The sequence below is a fragment of the Boleophthalmus pectinirostris genome, unplaced genomic scaffold, assembly GCF_026225935.1.
Source record: "Boleophthalmus pectinirostris isolate CB_2022bp ecotype Guang Dong unplaced genomic scaffold, ASM2622593v1 HiC_scaffold_12, whole genome shotgun sequence".
NCBI lineage: Eukaryota > Metazoa > Chordata > Actinopteri > Gobiiformes > Gobiidae > Boleophthalmus > Boleophthalmus pectinirostris.
In genome coordinates, this window is record NW_026571018.1 from 3657606 (window position 1) to 3676646 (window position 19041).

Here is a 19041-nt window from a genome sequence, read left to right on the forward strand (position 1 = left end):
GGGCTAAACCAGGTCTATACCAGGTCTATACCAGGTCTAAACCAGGGCTAAACCAGGTCTAAACCAGGTCTAAACCAGGTCTAAACTAGGACTAAATTAGGTTTAAACTAGGACTAAACCAGGTCTATACCAGGATTAAACCAGGACTAAAAGAACTAGGTCTAAACCAGGTCTAAACCAGTCCTTCATGTGGACTCAGTCTTAAACAGCATTATTTCCTAAAATGTCTGTTATTATTGTAAATGTAAAATAAAAACAGCGTCTAATACTCTGAGTTCTAACATCCTTTGTATTTTTTTTTTTTTTACAGAATGAAAAATGCTTTTTTGAAAATCAAAGTTGCAGCAAAAAACTACAATTATTTAAATTACACTTTTGGCAAATACTTTCTGTGAAGCGGCGCCATCAGGTGGACAAACTGAGGAATGATTTTTAAACAATTGTACAAAAAACCCAACTTTTTTTTAAACTTAAATGAAACTCCAGCTTTGACGTGAAATAAAAGGACGGAATGTGAAACTTAAGGCAAACTTCTGTCACAGTAAAAAAACAAAGGAAAAGTTTTTGTAAACAGCGACAAAGGAATAAGTTAAAACAGGAAATGTTATGGACAAAATAATAAATAAATGTTTTTAAATTCACTCCGCATTTGGCTGTTTCTGCGCGCTGCAGTGAAGAGGCTCAGTTCGCTGCACGAGCTTCAAATAACCGACCTCATTTCTGTATTTGAGGAAAAAAAAAAAAAGCTCTCGAGGTCAAAATAAGTCCAGTGTGTACAGTCTGCATCTGATTATAAAGTGTTTTTGTGCACGGTTGGCATGCTAGTTAAACATAAGGTAAGGACGGAATAACTTACGACCACTACAATCTTTTTAAAATGAACTAGCGCCGTTTTTCACAGTAAAGTTTTTAAGACAGTAAAAATCAGCTACAGCGCCTTTAAAAATAAGAAATATTTCGATTTTTTTGGTCTGTAATAAGAGAAATTAAATAATAAGAGAAAAATTACATATATATATATATATATATATATATATAATAAAATTTAATAATAATTAATAATAATAATAATAATGATAATAATAATAATCAAGTTTGATTATTTGTACTTTTTAAAGAAATGTTTTCCATTCGTTTGCATTCCCCAAGCAGAATTAAACAAAGGTGCATCATTAAAATCAATAATTTAAAAAACTATATAATAATAAAATGCTAGTGGCTCAAAAATAAAAATTACCCATAACCCATAACTTAAAATTTCCTATAATTTCACGAGATTCTCCTGCACATGTCTCCTGCAGAAAGAGTCTCTGTTCTGTCTGTATCATGTCAGTGTCTCGGAGGATTTCAGTAGATTTCAGACTCTCTCGGGGGCGGGGATAGGTGTGTCTCTCTCTCGGGGGCGGGGCTAGTTCTGTCAATCAGGTTTGAGTGGATGTTCAGCTACTGAAGTTTGAAACGTTTCTTCTCGTCATTTACGCGCTCACCTGATTTAACGCAATGATTCATGACGTGTCTCCCTCACTAATGTTCATTTAGCATGAGAACTTCGCAGCGTTGTTGTGTAAACTGCAGGGTTCAAGTAGCAGCTTATAGTCCAGAAATTACAGAATTTGTGTCAAACAAAATATTGTTCTTCATTATTTGTCAAAACCAAAAAACAAAAAGGTCCAAAATCCAAAACCAGGTCCAGGTCTAAACCAAAAACCAGGACTAAACCAGGACTAAACCAGGACTAAACCAGGACTAACCTAAACCAGGTCCTGGCCTCAGTCCGGGTCTTAGTACCTGACTCATTTCTGGTCTTGGTCCCAGTTTGGTCCCAGGCTCAGTCCTGATCACCCAACAGTCTACCTAGGTGCACCTCCGGACCCATCCGAAACACTCCTGGTTCAGTCCTGGTTCAGTCCTGGTTCAGTCCTGGTTCAGTCCTGAGTTTTCCCTGTTTTAGTCCTTTTTTGGTTTTAATTTTTTGTTTTTTCAAAAAATAATGAAGAAAATAGCGTTTTTTTTAAATTTCAATTTTGAACGAATGACACACGGATTCACGTCTAAATACAACTTCAGAGGTTCAATGAGAAGGAAACAACTACAGCATTTTTAAAAGCTCTGAATAGTTCAATGATTTCTCTCTTTTCGAAACATTTCCTATGATTAAAAACTTACGGCGCCACCTACAGTCAGCATATATTTTGTTCCTCGTTGGTTGATGATACAGACGTTTTCAAGTTCGTTTCCCAGAGTGAAGTTTGTATGTTACACTAAAAACTAAAACTTAATAATTCTGGAAAAAAAATAAAAATAAATAAAAATCAAACAAATTGCAATTTTTAAACCACTGAAATTTCGACTAAAAACAAGTGAGACCGTGCTGTGACCAGGAAATGGTTTAGACTCTGAGCAAGACTTTTCAGCTTAAATTAAAATTAAATAAATAAATAAAAATAACTCAAAAAAATACGTGACCCTGTGTGCCCTTATTTGGACATTTCCTGCCCCTTCACTGCGGCGCGTCAGTAGTTCACACATTTAAACATCATAAATACATTAAACACGTTAAATATTCAAGTTTAAGCCGGTTTGATACGTTTGGCTCAGGCTCCTCCACGCGCCTCAGAACCAGAGGGTTGTGGGTTTGATTCAGGTTTCGGTTTAGGTCGTAACAGCAGGAAGAAGCAGTAGTAAAAGAAGCGCGGCCAATTTGGGACATTTACATTCAAAACTGTTTATGTTTTTTGTTTTTTTTCGTTTTACGTGGAGTTTCTGGCCAAAATGAACCAAACCAGACGCCGCATCGACACAGGGTCAAGACCACTCACAATGTCTCCTCTCCTCGTGCGGCCGCGTCCAGCATCTTACAGTATCTCTTATCTCCTCTCCTCCTCTCCTGTCTCCTTGTTTTCTCGTCTTCTCTTCTCTAAGAGGCCGCGTCCAGCACCTTGCTCTCCCTCTTCATGATCTTGTCTAGGGAGAGCAGGGTGCAGGCTGTGTTTAGAGGGGGGGTATAGGCTCCTCGTTTACTCTCTTTGTGTCCTTTCCTCGTTTGCTCTTGTCGTTTTCTCTCCTTGTCTTCTCTCCTGTCTTCGTTTCCTCTCCTCGTCTTCTCTCCTCGTTTTCTCTCTTCGTTTCCTCTCCTCCTCGCTCCTCCTCTAAGAGGCCACATCCAGCACCAGCAGCTTACACTCCCTCTTGGCTCATTAGTTCCTCATCTCCTCCTCTCCTCTATTTCTCATCTCCTCTCCTCGTCTCCTCTCTCCTCTTCTCCATCTTGGTTCCTTGTCTCCTCCACTCTTCCTCCTTGTCTCCTCTCCTCCTCTAAGTGGCTGTGTCCAGCACCAGCACCTTACACTCCGTCTTGGCTCAGTAGTTCCTTGTCTACTCCTCTCTCCTCGTCTCCTCTCCTCTCTTCCCTCCTTGTCTCCTCCTCCTCGTCTCCTCTCCTCCTCTAGGCGGCCGCGTCCAGCACCAGCACCAGCACCAGCACCTTACACTCCGTCTTGGCTCATTAGCTGCTCGTCTCTGCCTCTCCTGGTCTCCTTTCCTCTCTTCCCTCCTTGTCTCCTCTTCTCCTCGTCTCCTCTCCTCCTCTAAGCGGCCGCGTCCAGCACCAGCACCTTACACTCCCTCTTGGCTATCTTGTCCAGGGAGAGCACGGTGCGTTCGGGCGGGGGCAGATAGAGGGAGCGGCCGACGGGGGAGCCCACGGGCGGGGTGATGGCACGTCGCTCCATGGCGCTGCCCGTCCTGCACACAGAGACAGAGGGTCAGAGGTCAAAGGGGACGCGAGAGGGACACTAGAGAGACACTTTTTCTCACAAAACATAAGTTGTAAATGTAAATACAGCTGAAAGCAGAAATTCACAAAACCATCAAAATGTTGTTTACAATAAGACACATTAGACAAATATAAGGTGTCCAGACGTCTCTGTTTACCCGGGACAGTCCCAGTTTTGAGCCCTGTGTCCCTGCAGATTTATCCACAAACACTGATTTGTCCCAGTTTTATGCAAGAAATGTCCCTATTTTTGACAATTTTTGACCTGCCACAGTACTACAAGTACTACATCTGTACTTCTGTGTTTACCTCATGATATGTGACCTGCAGGGCTGCTGTTGTAGATTTAGTAGTAGTATTTGCAGAAGTAGTAGTAGTAGTAATAGTAATAGTAGTAGTAAAGCAGACTAGACTCTGTAGTAGTATAAGTAGTAGTAGTAGTAATAGTAGTAGTAGTAGAAGTAGTAGTGGTAGTAGTAATAGTAGTAGTAGTAGAAATAGTAGAAGTAGTAGTAATAGTAGTAGTAATGTAAACCAGACTTAGTAGTAGTAGAAGTAGTAGTAGTAGAAATAGTAGAAGTAGTAGTAGTAGAAATAGTAGTAGTAGTAGTAATAATAGTAGTAATAGTAATAGTAACAGTAATAGCAATAGTAATAGTAGTAGTAATGTAAACCAGACTCTGTAGTAGTAGAAGTAGTAGTAATAGTACTAGTGGAAGTAGTAGTAGTAGTAGTAGTACTCATTATATGTGATCTGGAAGTCTGTTGGTGGTAGTAGTAGTAGTATTTGTAGTAAAAGTACTAATAGTAGTAGTAGTAGTAGTAGAAGCAGTAGTAGTAGTAGTAGTAGTAGTAGTAGTAGTAGTAGTAGTAGTAGCGGTGGTAGTAGTAGTAAAAGTACTAATAGTAGCGGTAGTAGTAGTAGTAATAGTAATAGTAATAGTAGTAGTAGTAGTAGTAATAGTAATAGCAATAGTAATAGTAATAGTAGTAATAGTAATAGTAGTAGTAATAGTAATAGTAGTAGTAGTAGTAGTAGTAGTAGTAGTAGTAATAGTAACTCATGTGTGATCTGGACGGCTGCTGCTGGTAGTAGTAGTAGTAGTAGTAGTAGTAGTAGTAGTAGTAGTAGTAGTAGTAGTAGTAGTAGTAGTAGTAGTAGTAGTAGTACCTCATTATATGTGATCTGGACGGCTGCTGGTGGTAGTAGTAGTAGTAGTAGTAGTAGTACCTCATTATATGTGATCTGGACGGCTGCTGGTGGTAGTAGTAGTAGTAGTAGTAGTAGTACCTCATTATATGTGATCTGGACGGCTGCTGGTGGTAGTAGTAGTAGTAGTAGTAGTAGTAGTAGTAGTAGTTATATGTATCTGGACGTGCTGGTGGTAGTAGTAGTAGTAGTAGTAGTAGTACCTCATTATATGTGATCTGGACGGCTGCTGGTGGTAGTAGTAGTAGTAGTAGTAGTAGTAGTAGTAGTAGTAGTAGTAGTAGTAGTAGTAGTAGTAGTAGTAGTAGTAGTAGTAGTAGTAGTAGTAGTAGTAGTAGTAGTAGTAGTAGTAGTAGTAGTAGTAGTAGTAGTAGTAGTAGTACCTCATTATATGTGATCTGGACGGCTGCTGGTGGGAGAAGGATTGGGAGCGTCCTAAACTGGCCTGATGTCGATCCAACAGATCTCTGACGGCCGGAGACGAGGGACTGTTCTTACCTGACACAGATAAACGAGAAACACGTGAGCATACAGTATTTTACAAACAGAATATACAAAGTACACAGGGGAGGGGGGAGAGGCAGAAAAAGACACAGAATCATCCCGCTTTATGAATACAAGTGATACTATTTATTGTATTTACTGTATTGTATTTTACTGCGTACAGGAGATAAGTAATGTAAGGTCGGTTGAGTACGTTCCATCATAAAAGAAAATGTAGTACCGTATTTTTCAGATCATAAGTCACTCTTTTTTCCTGGTTTGGGTGTTTCCTGCGACTTATATATTAAAATGTTGAAAGTGAAGCCTGGAGGGGGCGCTCTAGTCTTGTGTGTCAGTATCTGCTGCTCCTGTTCCTCCTGCACCACTGTCACTTGGCTCTACTGCGCATGTCTCCTGCAGAAAGAGCGTCTGTTCTGTCTGTATCATGTCAGTCGATCGCACCATTACTTCTGCACCACTGAACACTTTATAAGTTTAAAGTTTAAATGTTAAAGACGACTGAGAAGACTGAACACAAATGCAACCAAAAAACACAATCAGATTCTGCAGATTATAAACTGCAATTTGTGAAATCTGCAGTTGAAAATGGAAATTGAGCAGCAGAAAGAAAGTTTGGAGTGAGAGAGAAACTTGTGACATCGGGAGGATGCACCATGAAACTTTCCTGAAGTCACTGGATGGATGGACAAAGCCTGAACTTCAGTGACACTGAAACCATCCTGTCGGGATTCAGAAAGACCCAAATAATTCTAACTGGAACTGACGCTGAGTCTGATGACAGCGACACAGAAGAGGAAGTGGCGCTCTGTTTACCTCCGGAGGTTGAGGCCGAGTTGTTCAGAAGTGACACCGAGGATGAAGAATTGAATGGATTTGATTTGGAGTGAGATGGAGTTTGTTAAACTTGTTCTGTTCTGTTGTTTATGTTATAGTTTATCTGAAGAACTGTTCATATGTGACGTTAACAGTCTGTTGTTCTCTCTTCTATTGTTTTTACTACAACTTGACTTTCAAGATGAAATATCGGTTCCTGGTTTCAGATTTTATAAAATAAATTCCCCCTAAAAAGTGGGATTTGTATATTTTTTTATCTTCTTCAATACACAATTTTTGGCTGGTGTGACTTATACTCCGGAGTGACATACAGTCCGAAAAATACAGTATGTATTTTTTTAAGTGCAGGTGCAGGTGGACAGGTGAACAGACACTTGTAGAGACAGGTGCTGACAGGTGTGCAGGTGCAGGCGTGTGCTTACGAGAGAGCGGTCTGGCGTCTGGAGGAGGGTTGGACACTGAGGCGGTGAACTGCAGCTTTAACTTCATGTGTTGGCTCAACTGAAAAGAAGAAACAAAAAATGAGAAAAATCGACAAACACACACACACGGTCCGTAAACGAGATGTGTTTGTTTGAAAATGAAACAGACGAGGTGCTGTCTGTCCTGCAGGGGGCGCTCACCTCGTACAGGCCCGGGCGCAGGATCTGGAAGCCCACGCTGAAGGAGAGAGTACTTCCTTTTCTGCAGTGGCCGAGGTTAGAGAGCGGGGAGAGACATACGACGGAGGAGAGTGACGGGTCATCAGAGCCACGAGCTGAAAGAGAGAGAAAGAGACGGATGAGAGAGGAGAGGAGGAAGGAGAGGAGAACTGTAGGGAGAGGAGAGAAAGAGTGACAATTGGAGGTGAGAATGGTAGTTTGAACCACAAGCAGAGAAAGAGAGAGACATGACAGAGGAGAGGAGAGAGTAGTAGAGAGGAGAGAGAGACATACAACTGACTGTCCACGAGCAAAGAGAGAGAGAAGAGTTAGGGGAGGAGGAACGAGGGAGAGACTAGGAAGAAACATACGACAGATGAGAGGACAGGGGCCATCCAAACCACAAGAAAGAAAGAGGAAGAGAGAGAGTGGGAAGAAACATATGAGGAGGAGAGAGGGATCATCAGATTCACAGGCTTATAAAGAGAAATATGAAAGAAGCTGGGGGTCGGAGAAGTATTGAACCAAACTATTTTTGAATAATGATATGACCAAAAAGTAAACCCTCAAATTTGTACTTTTTTTTCCCAAAAAATTTGGCAAATTTGTGGTTTTGAGATTCTAGAATGTGATGATGTGACACTCAGATTCAAATTCAAAACATTTATTGTGAAATTTCCATATGAACATATGAAAAATTTAAATCATGTTCTCACTCTCAATCTTCTAAATTAAATAATATTCACTAGCTAGGACCACACCAACAACAACATAGTGCGAAGAAGTTTGTTGATAATGTACGAAGCGGGGCAGAGATGGCTGGGTTGAGACTCTAGGTGGGGGCTCCGTCTCAATCTTCAACTGGCCCAGGTGGAACAGGACCCTCCTTGTAGGGATCTTATGACTGAAAGACAAAATAGGGGATGGGAGGGTGGGGTCGAGTTCGCCGAGACAGACTGGGATGATGGGAAAGGCTGCTACATATAGGCTTCTTGGAAATTAGAGGTGTGGTCGAGGTGAGTTGTGGTTCGCTGGTGAAAGGAGAGGGCGGCTGAGGCCTGGTCCTGCTCCTGAATCTCACTTAATCATATTAACTACATATAACATAAAAGGAAAAATCCAAAGTTCTTCTTTAGGGAGACACAGATTTGTAGCTTCCTGGCAGCCTGGTGGGTAGAGAGGGGAGAGAGTTCAGCATCCTAACAGCCTGGTGGATGAAGCTGTTGGTGAATCTGGTGGTGCAGGAACGAAGGCTCCTCCTGAGGGCAGGAGGCTGAACAGATTTCATGTGGCGTGACTTGCACCACTCACAATTGTGATTACTTTGCAGGTGAGGTGAGTGGTGTATTTGTCTTGCAGGAAGGGGAGTGGTGCACCAGTGATCTTCCTGGCTGCACTCCCTGGAATTTTGTTGGGTGTGACCTCTCTGGAAGTCAACAACAATCTCCTTAGTCTTGCTGACGTTCTGCTGGAGGCTGTTGTCTCTGAAACACGTGGTCAGAAGGTCGACCTCTTTCCTGTAGTGAGTCTCGTCCTCGGTGATGAGACCCACCAGAGTTGTGTCATCCACAAACTTCACAAAGTGGAGGCAAGAGCCAGATTTCCCCAGTGATTTACTTTGTTCTTTACCATGAAATATATAAAAGGTAAATTCACAAATGTTGAACCTGATTATTTCTATTAATGACTAGACCCAAGAACTCAGTGTATTACAACACACATCTGCATCTGAACAATATTCATTTTAACTGCTCCCGTCTGCATTAAACATGATTATATATGAGTTTGGTCATATTTGGGTGACGCCTTATTGGCCCCGTGACCTCTGACACTTGACCTCTTTTGACCTTTGACCCTTACCCTCGGGCGTCCACACCAGCCGGACGGCGAGAAAGTCCTGCAGGTTGTTGAGCAGGACGTATCTGACCCGGAAGTGCTCTTTGACCCTGACGGTGCGCGGACAGGACGCGGTCATCACGAAACGAGGCTGGTCCAGACGAATGCTCGGCAACCTGCAAACAAAAACAACAGGACTAAACCAGGACTAAACCAGGACTAAAGCAAAGGACTAAAGCAAAGGACTAAAGCAAAGGACTAAACCAGGTCTAAACCAGGACTAAAGCAGGACTAAAGCAGGACTACAGCAGGACTACAGCAAAGGACTGAAGCAGGACTGAAGTAGAAAAAACCCTGGACTGAAAAAGAACTGAACCACGACTAAAGCAGGACTAAAGCAAAGGACTAAAGCAGGACAAAACCAGAACTAAACCAGGACTAAACCAGGACTAAAGCAAAGGGCGTAACCAGGACTAAACCAGGACTAAACCAGGACTAAACCAGGACTAAAGCAGGACTAAAGCAGGACTGAACCAGGACTAAAGCAGGACTGAACCAGGACTGAACCAGGACTACAGCAAAGGACTGAAGCAGGACTGAAGTAGAAAAAAACCTGGACTGAAAAAGAACTGAACCACGACTAAAGCAGGACTAAAGCAAAGGACTAAAGCAAAGGACTAAAGCAGGACAAAACCAGGACTAAACCAGGACTAAAGCAGGACTGAACCAAGACTGAAGTAAGACTAAAGCAAAGGACTTAAGTAGGACAAAAACAGGACTAAACTAGGATTAAGAAGGGCTAAAGCAGGACTAAACCAGGCTGAAGTAGGACTAAACTAGGACTAAAGCACAAGTAAAGCAGAACTAAATCAGGACTAACCCTGGTCTAAAGTAGGACTAAACCTGGACTGAACCAGGACTAAAACAGGACTAAAGTAGGACTACACCAGGACTAAAGCAGGACTGGACAGAAATGAACTAGTACTACACCAGGACTGAACAGGGATTAAACCAGGACTAAAGAGACACTGAACCAGGTCTAAACCAGGACTTGAGGTTGTGGTGATGATGTAAACAGCTTAAGATGTGTTTCTGTTTTTATCTTGTGTGGACGTTTTGTAACTTTTGACCACAAACATTTCACAAACATGTTTTTACCGACTCCACTCACCAGCCCAAAGTCCCCGAGCGTTTACGAGCTCAACGTTGTGTTTTCAGATAATTATTATTTTTCATCTGTATATTATTTCACATCAGGTTATTATGCAGAATGTACTTTTTGAAGCTTTTTATTGTGTTATAACATTGTTCCCTCAACAAAAACCTGCCTGAAGACGTTTTAGAGACGTCAGTGCATGTTTGAGTAATTTAGCGATCTCTCCCGAGCCCTATTCAAACGGTTCTTAAGGGGAGCTGTAAGATTCTGTACAAGGCTCAGCCCATTTTTCCGTTTTAGTGTCATACAAAAAAACTGATTTCAACCTCTATTTACAATATTTAATTTTAAGTTTATTTCAAATGACACCAATCAAAAAACTGTCATCGTGCTTGTTTTAATTTTGATATTTTATTCTCTCTGGTTTATCTGAAGTTCTGCTGCTCAGCGTTGCGCGTGTGAATTCAGTATCAGCTGAACAAAGGAGATGATCTCTGCTTCCCGTTTCTCATTGTAGAGTTCAACAATGACTTTCTAAGAGACGAAAGTAAAAAAGTAAACGTGTCGCTATAAAGGGAGAGGACATGTTTGTTCACACAATGAGCCTATACAGCTTTTTCCAATTCTGCATCAGTCTTAGTTGTGTTTTTCACCAAATCTTCAAGTACTCATTTCTGAGCTCATCTTAATTCCATTTTGCTTCAGTGTGGAGGAAATTTCCGCATGTGTCTTTCCTGCTCCAAACAACTCTGATTTTAGCCTGGATCTTTATGTCAGACACGTCCTAGAGCAGGGGAGTCAAACTCAAAATCACAGAGACCAAAATTAAAAACTGGGAAAGTCGTGGGCCAAACTAAATATTTTTTGAAAAATTTCAACAACATCTGCATGTTTTCTCTTCTTTCGAGATATGTAAAGTTAAACCTTTTCTTACTAAAATAAAAGTTTAATAACAGTTTTGCTTAAACATTGAATCCAAAAAAGCAAAATATAAAATGACACATTTTTAATTAAACAATGTCTCTATAGTCTATCTGTAGTCGGTGGGCAGCTCTAATACATATTTGATATGATCTCATGGGCCAAATATAATTATATTGTCGGTCAAATTTGGCCCCCGGGCCTGAGTTTGACATAGTTGGCCTATAACATCCACTGATACAGACTGATGCATCCAAACTTAAAAATATGTGCTAGGCAGCAAAACATCTGGGACAAATAAACCAGAGAGAATAAAATATCAAAACTGAAACAGGCACGATGACTGTTTTTTAACTGGTGTTATCTGAAATAAACTTTACATTAAATATTGTAATTAGAGGTTGAAATCTGTTTTTTTGTTTGACACTAAAACAGAAAAATGAAATAAACTATTTTCCCATTTTATTGTTTTCCATTTTTGTTTGAAATTCGAAGGAACGAATGATACATGGACCACACAAGCCCACATCACCCCCACTCCCACACGACAATACACAAAAAACATGATACAAAATTGTTCACTACAACTTCACAAACCTGATGGGATGTGTAGTTGTTTAATTAGCAAAATGTAAATTGATTATAATGTGAAAGCGCTTTGAAGGGGGAGTGACTTTTGACTTATAAAACATGTAAATAAGTTGTTTTTCAGTGAATACAGTATGTAAAATATCCCCTGTTTAATATTAGAAACAGGTGCAGAAAAAGATGTTTTTGAACCCTGCGTGTGTGACTCACATTATGTTTACACTGAAACCAATCACCGTATCGGAAACGATTTGTGTCCAGACATGTCGTTTCTGTGTCTGTTCCCTCCACACAGTAACGCGAAACCGCCTGAAACGCTGATCACATGACGAGGCTGGCGTCACGATGTCATGTGGGCGGTAAAAACAAGGAAGTGGAGCACCGAGTCTGAAGTTGCGGCAGCCGATTTTGAGCCGAGGAAGTTCGCAAGTGTGTCTTTTCGTGGACTGACAACGAGGTTCAGTTGTTACCGAAAGTAACACTGGATTTTAAGACGAGCACGGCGGCTCAGAGTGTGGATGAACGACGTCACGAACCCAGAGAATCAGGAAGATGCAAGTCACAGTGTATCAACGTTTTCAATCTTCCACACAGATCTGAACGAACATGAATTTGTGGGAGATCGTTCCGTCTCTGGAGCCATTTTCCATCGGATTAGTGTGAACGAAAACATCCACAACGAAAACAAGCTGAATTCGAACTAGTGTGGATGGGGCCTCAGAGTCTTTTCAATAATCACAGGGGGCGGGGATAGGGGGTAGGTGAAAACTGTATTTCTCACCTGTAGTGGGTGTAGATGCAGTTGGTGAACGGCATTTTGGGAGTCGACCACTGAACCACGGCAACAAGAGGAACCTCCAGACCCTGAGGAGAGAAAGACCAGGACTAAACCAGGACTAAACCAGGTCTAAGTCAGGTTCGAATCAGGTCTGAATCAGAACTAAACCAGGACTAAACCAGAACTAAACCAGGACTAAACCAGGTCTAAGTCAGGTCTGAACCAGAATTAAACCAGGGGACTAAACCAAGTCTAAACCAGGTCTAAATCAGATCTAAACCACGACTAAACCAGGTCTGAATCCGTTCTGAACCAGAATTAAACCAGGGGACTAAACCAGGTCTGAACCAGGTCTGAATCAGGTCTGAACCAGGTCTGAACCAGGTCTGAACCAGGACTAAACCAGGTCTAAACCAGGTCTGAACCATGACTAAACCATGAGTAAACCAGGACTAAACCAAAACTAAACCAGGACTAACTAACCAGGTCTGATTCAGGTCTAAACCATGATTAAACCAGGTCTAAACCAGGTCTGAACCATGACTAAACCATGAGTAAACCAGGACTAAACCAAAACTAAACCAGGACTAAACCCGGTCTTGTACCTCTGTGGACTCCTCCTGGTTGGTGTCATTGAGGTGCAGCTGGAACAGGAAGTCGTGCTCCTCCAGAGCGCTGAGCATGCTGGGTAATCTGCCCGAGGGAGTGTCCACGCGCGAGAAGGAGCCCATGCCCACCTCACCCGACTGGTGACTGAAAACCACCACAAAAACCTTATTCAAAAACTCAAAATCTCAACAAAACAGCTCATACTAACACTAAACTAGATCATCTATTTTTTTACATTTAAAGAGGAGGTATTACGGAGTTTTTATTATTATTTATTTTGTCTTTCTACCATGTTAAGGCCGTCGCACTACAGGAGAATTTGCTTGATTTTGGCTTGATTTGCTTCTCCTGGAGAGGCATTTTTGAAGCCGTTGTGCTGCAAAAGCTCCAAAAAGTCGACTTTGAATAATACCCCTCTAAAAGTGTTTTAATTGAAATCTGTATTTTCAGTGTCGTCATTCAAATAATTTCCCTTGTGGATCAATAAAGTTTGTCTAAGTTTAATGTCTTAATGTCTAAGTCTATCAAAACCCTACAAAATCCCTGACTTTGTGGGAACCACTTTGTGTGAACTGATGTTGGTTTGAAGGCAAAACTATTGATTTGATTTAGATTTTCTTTTGGTCGCTTGCATTTGTAAATTGATAAAAACAAACAATCATTATTTATATTTTGAAAGCATTCTTTGTTTAGAGCATTTCTTTTTTTTACACCTGCCTAAAACTTTTGCACAGTACTGAAACTAAACTAAATGAAAACAGATGAAATAAAGAGTTCACCAGACGTTATCGACGAGCAGCACAGAGCCGTCGGGCATCACGGGCAAATACGACGCGTTCAGGTTCGGAAGAATCCTCACGTCACGAATACTCAGCTCCTCCTGAGAGCACTCGTTTAAGACTGAGGAGAGAAAACTGGGTCAGAACCAGGACTAAAACAGGACTGGACCAGGACTGAAATAAGTTTAAACCAGGAGTAAAACAGGACTGGACCAGGACTAAACCAGGACTAAACTAAAACTGAACCAGGACTGGATCAGGACTGAAAAAAGTTTAAACCAGAACTAAACCAGGTCTTAACCAAGACTAAACCAGGTCTAAACCAAGACTGACCCAAGACTAAAACAGGACTAAACCAGGTCTAAACCAAAATTAAACCAGGTTTAAACCAAGTCTAAACCAGGACTAAACCGGGTCTAAACCGGGTCTAAGCAAGGTCTAAACCGGGTCTAAACCAGGTCTAAAACAGGACTGAACTAGGACTAAACCAGGACTAAACCGGGTCTAAACCAGGTCTAAACCAGGTCTAAACCAGGTCTAAACCAGGACTGAACCGGGTCTAAACCGGGTCTAAACCAGGTCTAAACCGGGTCTAAACCAGGTCTAAACCAGGTCTAAACCAGGACTGAACCAGAACTAAACCGGGTCTAAACCAGGTCTAAACCAGGTCTAAACCAGGTCTAAACCAGGTCTAAACCAAGACTAAATTCTGTCTAAACTAAGTCTAAACCAAGACTAAACCGGGTCTAAACCAGGTCTAAACTGGGTCTAAACCAGGTCTAAACCGGGTCTAAACCAGGTCTAAACCAAGACTATACCAAAACCAAGTCTAAACCAGGACTAAACTGGATCTAAACCAGGACTGAACCAGGACTAAACCAGAATTAAACCAGGTCTAAACCAAAACTATACAAAGAATAAACCAGGTCTAAACCAGGTCTAGGGGTGTTGTGGGTGCAGTACCTTTGAGCACAGCCAGGTGGCGCCCGGACACAGTCATCTGTTTGCAGCGCACGGTGGGAGGAGGGAGCACGCTCAGAGTCGTACTCACTGAAAAAAAGACAAAACGTAAACATCAAATGTCACGTCACGATCACGGTGCCTTTACTGCCTTAAAAACACGAAGAACAGAACTAGAACCAGAACTAGAACTAGAACAAGGAACAACTACGTGGAAAACATCAGTTACCGAGACTTTAAAGTGTATTTTCTAACCTGGAGTTTATTTTAATTTTATTGTTTTTAAAATGTGTTATTTCTTCTTCTTCTTCTTCTTCGTACCTTGAGCCTTGAAGGTGTTGAGGTCATGTCTGAACGTGTGAACCGGCGCCCTCTGCTGGAGAACAGACAGATAACCAAGCTCCTGAACCTCCGCTTTGTCCTGCTCCCTCTTCCACACTGTCACCATCACCTGACCAAGACGAGGAGCAGGAGGAAGAGCAAGGGGTCAGATGGAGGACTAACAGTAGTAGTAGTAGTAGTAGTAGTGGTAGTAGTAGTAGTAGTAGTAGTAGTAGTAGTAGTATTATCTGTAGTACTAGTACCTTGACTTTGAGCGTGCTGACCGGGAGCTTGTCCAGAGACACGGTGAGAGGAAAGATGACCTCATCAGAGAGAACTACAGGTTCATCCAGAGGAGACTGAAACACACACACCTGGTTTAGTCCTGGTTCAGTCCTTGTTCAGTTCTGGTACAGTCCTGGTACAGTCCTGGTCTGATACTGGTCCATTTCTGGTCTGATCCTGATGTAGTTCTGGTTCAGTTCTGGTTCCGTTCTGGTTCAGTCCTGGTCTAGTCCTTGTCTAGGCCCAGTTCAGTCCTGGTTTAGTCCCAATCTAATCCTGGTTCAGTCCTGGTTCAGTCCTGGTCCGATCCTGATGTAGTCCTGGTTCAGGCCTGGATAAGGCTCTGTTCAGTCCTGGTCTAGCCCTGTTTCAGTCAGAGTTTAGTCTTGGTCTAGTCCTGATCTAGTCCTGGTTCAGTCCTGGTCTAGTTCCAGTATGTTGGCCCTCCTGTGCCCTATGAACATGTGGATGATCAGGGGTTTACAGTCTCTGTTCAGTCCCGGTCTAGTCTCAGTCTAGTCTCGGTCTAGTCCCGGTCTAGTCCCGGTCTAGTCCCGGTTCAGTCCCGGTTCAGTCCCGGTCTAGTCCCGGTCTAGTCCCAGTCTAGTACCTGTATGTTGGCACTCCTGTGCCCTCTGAACATGTGGATAATTCAGGAGTTTAAAGTCTCTGTTCAGTCCTGGTCTAGTCCCGGTCTAGTTGTGGTCTAGTCATGGTCTAGTACCTGTATGTTGGCCCTCCTGTGGCCTCTGGACGTGTGGATGATCAGGGGTTTACAGTCTCTGAAGCTTCGGCACCTCGAGTCGACCCGACTGCCCAGCGCCGCGATGGCCGCCTCCGCCGCCGCCATGTAGTCGTCCTGCTCGTCGCCGTGGTGATGGTGGTTACCACGGTGACGGGAGCTGTCGCCGGGGGAGACGCTCGCCACGGCGCAGAGCGAGGACGCCAAATCCCGCCACGACCCAGACTCTGTGGACTCCGACAGACCTGGACCAGAGACAGAAAATCAAGACTAAACAAGGACTAAACAAGGACTAAACCAGGACTAAAAAAGTACTAAACCAGGACTGAACCAGGACTAAACCAGGACTAAACCAGGTCTAAACCAGGACTGAACCAGGTATAAACGAGGACTAAACAAGGATTAAACCAGGGCTTAATCAGGACTAAGCCAAGTCTAAATGAGGATTGAACCAGGACTGAAACAGGCCTAAAACCAGGACTTAACCAGGACTAAAACAAGGACTAAACCAGGGCTAAAACCAGGACTAAACCAGGGCTAAACCAGGGCTAAACCAGGACTGAACAGGTCTAAAACCAGGTCTAACCCAGGTCTAAAACCAGGTCTAAAACAAGGATTGAACCAGAACTAAACCAGGACTAAAACCAGGACTGAACCAGGTCTAAACAAGGACTAAACAAGGATTAAACCAGGGCTTAATCAGGACTAAGCCAGGTCTAACTGAGGATTGAACCAGGACTGAACCAGGTCTAAAACCAGGACTAAACCAGGGCTAAAACCAGGACTAAACCAGGGCTAAACCAGGACTAAACCAGGACTAAACCAGGACTGAACAGGTCTAAAACCAGGTCTAAAACCAGGTCTAAAACAAGGACTGAACCAGGACTAAACCAGGACTGAATCAGGACTAAAACAGGCCTAAAACTAGGACTAAACCAGGACTATACTAGGACTAAACCAGGACTAAAACAAGGACTAAACCAGAACTGAAACGGGACTGACCCAGGACTGAAACAGGATTAAAACTAGGGCTAAACTTGGGCAAAAAACATGATTTAAGATCTTATTTTATTTTACACATTATTACTTGAAGAGTTGTAATAGTTTCAAATATAACATCACGTGATTCTCTGTAATAACCCTTTAATTGTGTATAATAAATGTATGATAAATGTATAATAAATGTGTTATAAATGTATAATAAATGTGTTATAAATGTGTAATGAGCACAAACCGTATGCGTGCGTTATTACAGCGTGGCGCCCCCTGTAGGCCGCCGCTGGGACTGCACAGACGCGCGATGCACAAAAACAGACACGTCAAAACAAACACTAAACCGGAATGAACCTAAACCCGAGGCAAACCGGGCCAAACTAGGCCAGGAGCACGGGGCACACGAGCACAAACCAGGGCAGTCTCACAACAAGCACTTAGACCAGACAGCATCAGCCAGACCGAGCCAAACCGCACCAAAACCAAGACCGAGTCATATGTGCAAACCGGCAACACAGTGCATCTTCATTAAAGAACGAAAGCAGGGCCAAACCGGGCTAAAGACTAAACCTGGACTAACTGAGTGCTTCTCTCTCAAAATCGACTGCATTTCCCTTTGAACCGACTAAACCAGGACTAAACCAGGACTAAACTGGACCCGGGAAGCCTGGAGGATCTTTCTCACAGCTGTATTTCCGTGAGCTCAGACCTGCCCCCAACTCCTCTCGGACAAATCCGACAAAGACTCGTTCGGAGCCGGTTCTGAGCCGGTCCGGGCCGTGCTTACGTGAGTCTCTGCAGCGCAGCACTAGCAGAAAGCGCACGGTCTCTCCCAGGTACAGGTGACTGCGGCGGGGGAGGCTCCGGTACCGGGCCGGGTCACTGAGCTCACTGAGCGGCACCGCGGGGAAGTACATGAGGTATTCACACTGAGACTCCATCTCCTGCACCATGGCCGCGGAGGAGGCGCCAAGGCCCGGGGAGGACCGCGAGAAGAGCCGGGGAGAGGAGCACCGAGGCCCGGGGACCAGAGGAGGAAGAGCCGGGGAGGAGGCGCCGAGGCCCGGGGAGCAGAGGAGGAAGAGCCGGGGAGAGGAGGCGACAGCTCCGGGTTTACACGGAGGAGGCGGCGGGAGGCGGCGGGAGGATGCCGGGCCCCGGGGGAGGACACCGGGACAGAGCGGAGACACCGGAGGAGGACACGGGACGATGCAGATGCGGAGACAGGAGTGCGCTCTTCCTCTGTGGCGTTTGTGTTGGTAAACAATGGAGCGGTGCATTACCGCCCCCTACAGGACGACAGCGTCACTGAGCCCCGCGTGCGTCCGCGTTCCTCCACGTCCTGATGAGATCAAGTGAAACTCATCCAGGACGTGGGTAAAGAAAAGGTCTCATCAACACAGAAACTGTTTGACAGGATGATGTGCTCACGTGACTCACAGACACATTTCCACTGTGGAGACAGTGAAGCTGAACCGTCAGATACAAACACGCACATCCAACAAAAACTGCGACTGCGTGCTGGGTCCAAAGACAAAAATTGTGCAAAAGAAAAAAACGATCTGCACTGCAGTTCTTGAAGCTTTTGAAGCTTCAGTGACACCACTGTGTGGTCTCAATCACAATGGTGTCATCAAGAAGTTGCGGCCACAACACAACACATACCTCGATACAGTGCACTTTAGATACGATCCATTTAACTGTATTTCAAATCAATTTGATACGGTTCAATAAAAATAAAGGCTAAATCATGTCTGTGACACTAAAAGTCTTTGTTAAACCACGTCTAGTGCAAAGTTCATATGAAACACAAACATTTTAATCATCAAAACAGTGCAATATCAAATGTGTGACATTTCCACAAAACAAGCACCAAAACTTTAACAGAAAATCCTCTTGGTGATAAATTGATACAGCAGCACATGATACCGATACTTTATTATCACATTAAACCATACGTGTGTACGTACGTGTGTGTGTGTGTGTAGTGTGTGTATGTATACGTGTGTGCGTCTCTGTGTGTGTAGTGTGTATATGTACATGTGTGCACGTGGTCGTGTGTGTAGTGTGTATGTACATGTGTGTACGTCTGTGTGTGTGTGTGGTCGT

At 43.3% G+C, this 19041-nt stretch overlaps 2 protein-coding genes across 3 annotated transcripts in view; one reads left to right on the top strand and one right to left on the bottom strand.

Annotated features, from left to right (window-relative positions):
- zgc:152891 (uncharacterized protein LOC767741 homolog) overlaps window positions 1-606 on the top strand; it is a 16309-nt gene extending 15703 nt beyond the window's left edge. The window contains exon 15 of the mRNA XM_055148949.1: window positions 1-606. This exon is cut by the window's left edge and continues 646 nt beyond it. The gene's annotated coding sequence lies outside the window, so the exon portion shown is untranslated.
- Window positions 607-2034: 1428 nt separating this feature from the next.
- trappc14 (trafficking protein particle complex subunit 14) lies at window positions 2035-18190 on the bottom strand. 2 transcript variants are annotated; one of them, XM_055148866.1, is made up of 13 exons: window positions 17720-18190; window positions 15922-16184; window positions 15176-15271; window positions 14913-15042; window positions 14595-14681; window positions 13632-13752; window positions 12849-12996; window positions 12247-12329; window positions 8825-8976; window positions 6947-7080; window positions 6746-6824; window positions 5369-5483; window positions 2035-3744 (listed from the first exon to the last, which is right to left on the bottom strand). In XM_055148866.1, the coding sequence occupies exons 1-13, from the start codon at window positions 17883-17885 to the stop codon at window positions 3588-3590; spliced, it is 1731 nt and encodes a 576-aa protein (XP_055004841.1). In that variant the 5' UTR covers window positions 17886-18190; the 3' UTR covers window positions 2035-3587. The 2 variants fall into 2 exon arrangements, with proteins under 2 accessions (XP_055004841.1, XP_055004842.1); XM_055148867.1 differs by lacking the exons at window positions 15922-16184; window positions 17720-18190 and adding an exon at window positions 15631-15641 and having other exon boundaries at window positions 15176-15273.
- Between the last annotated feature and the right edge of the window lie 851 nt (window positions 18191-19041).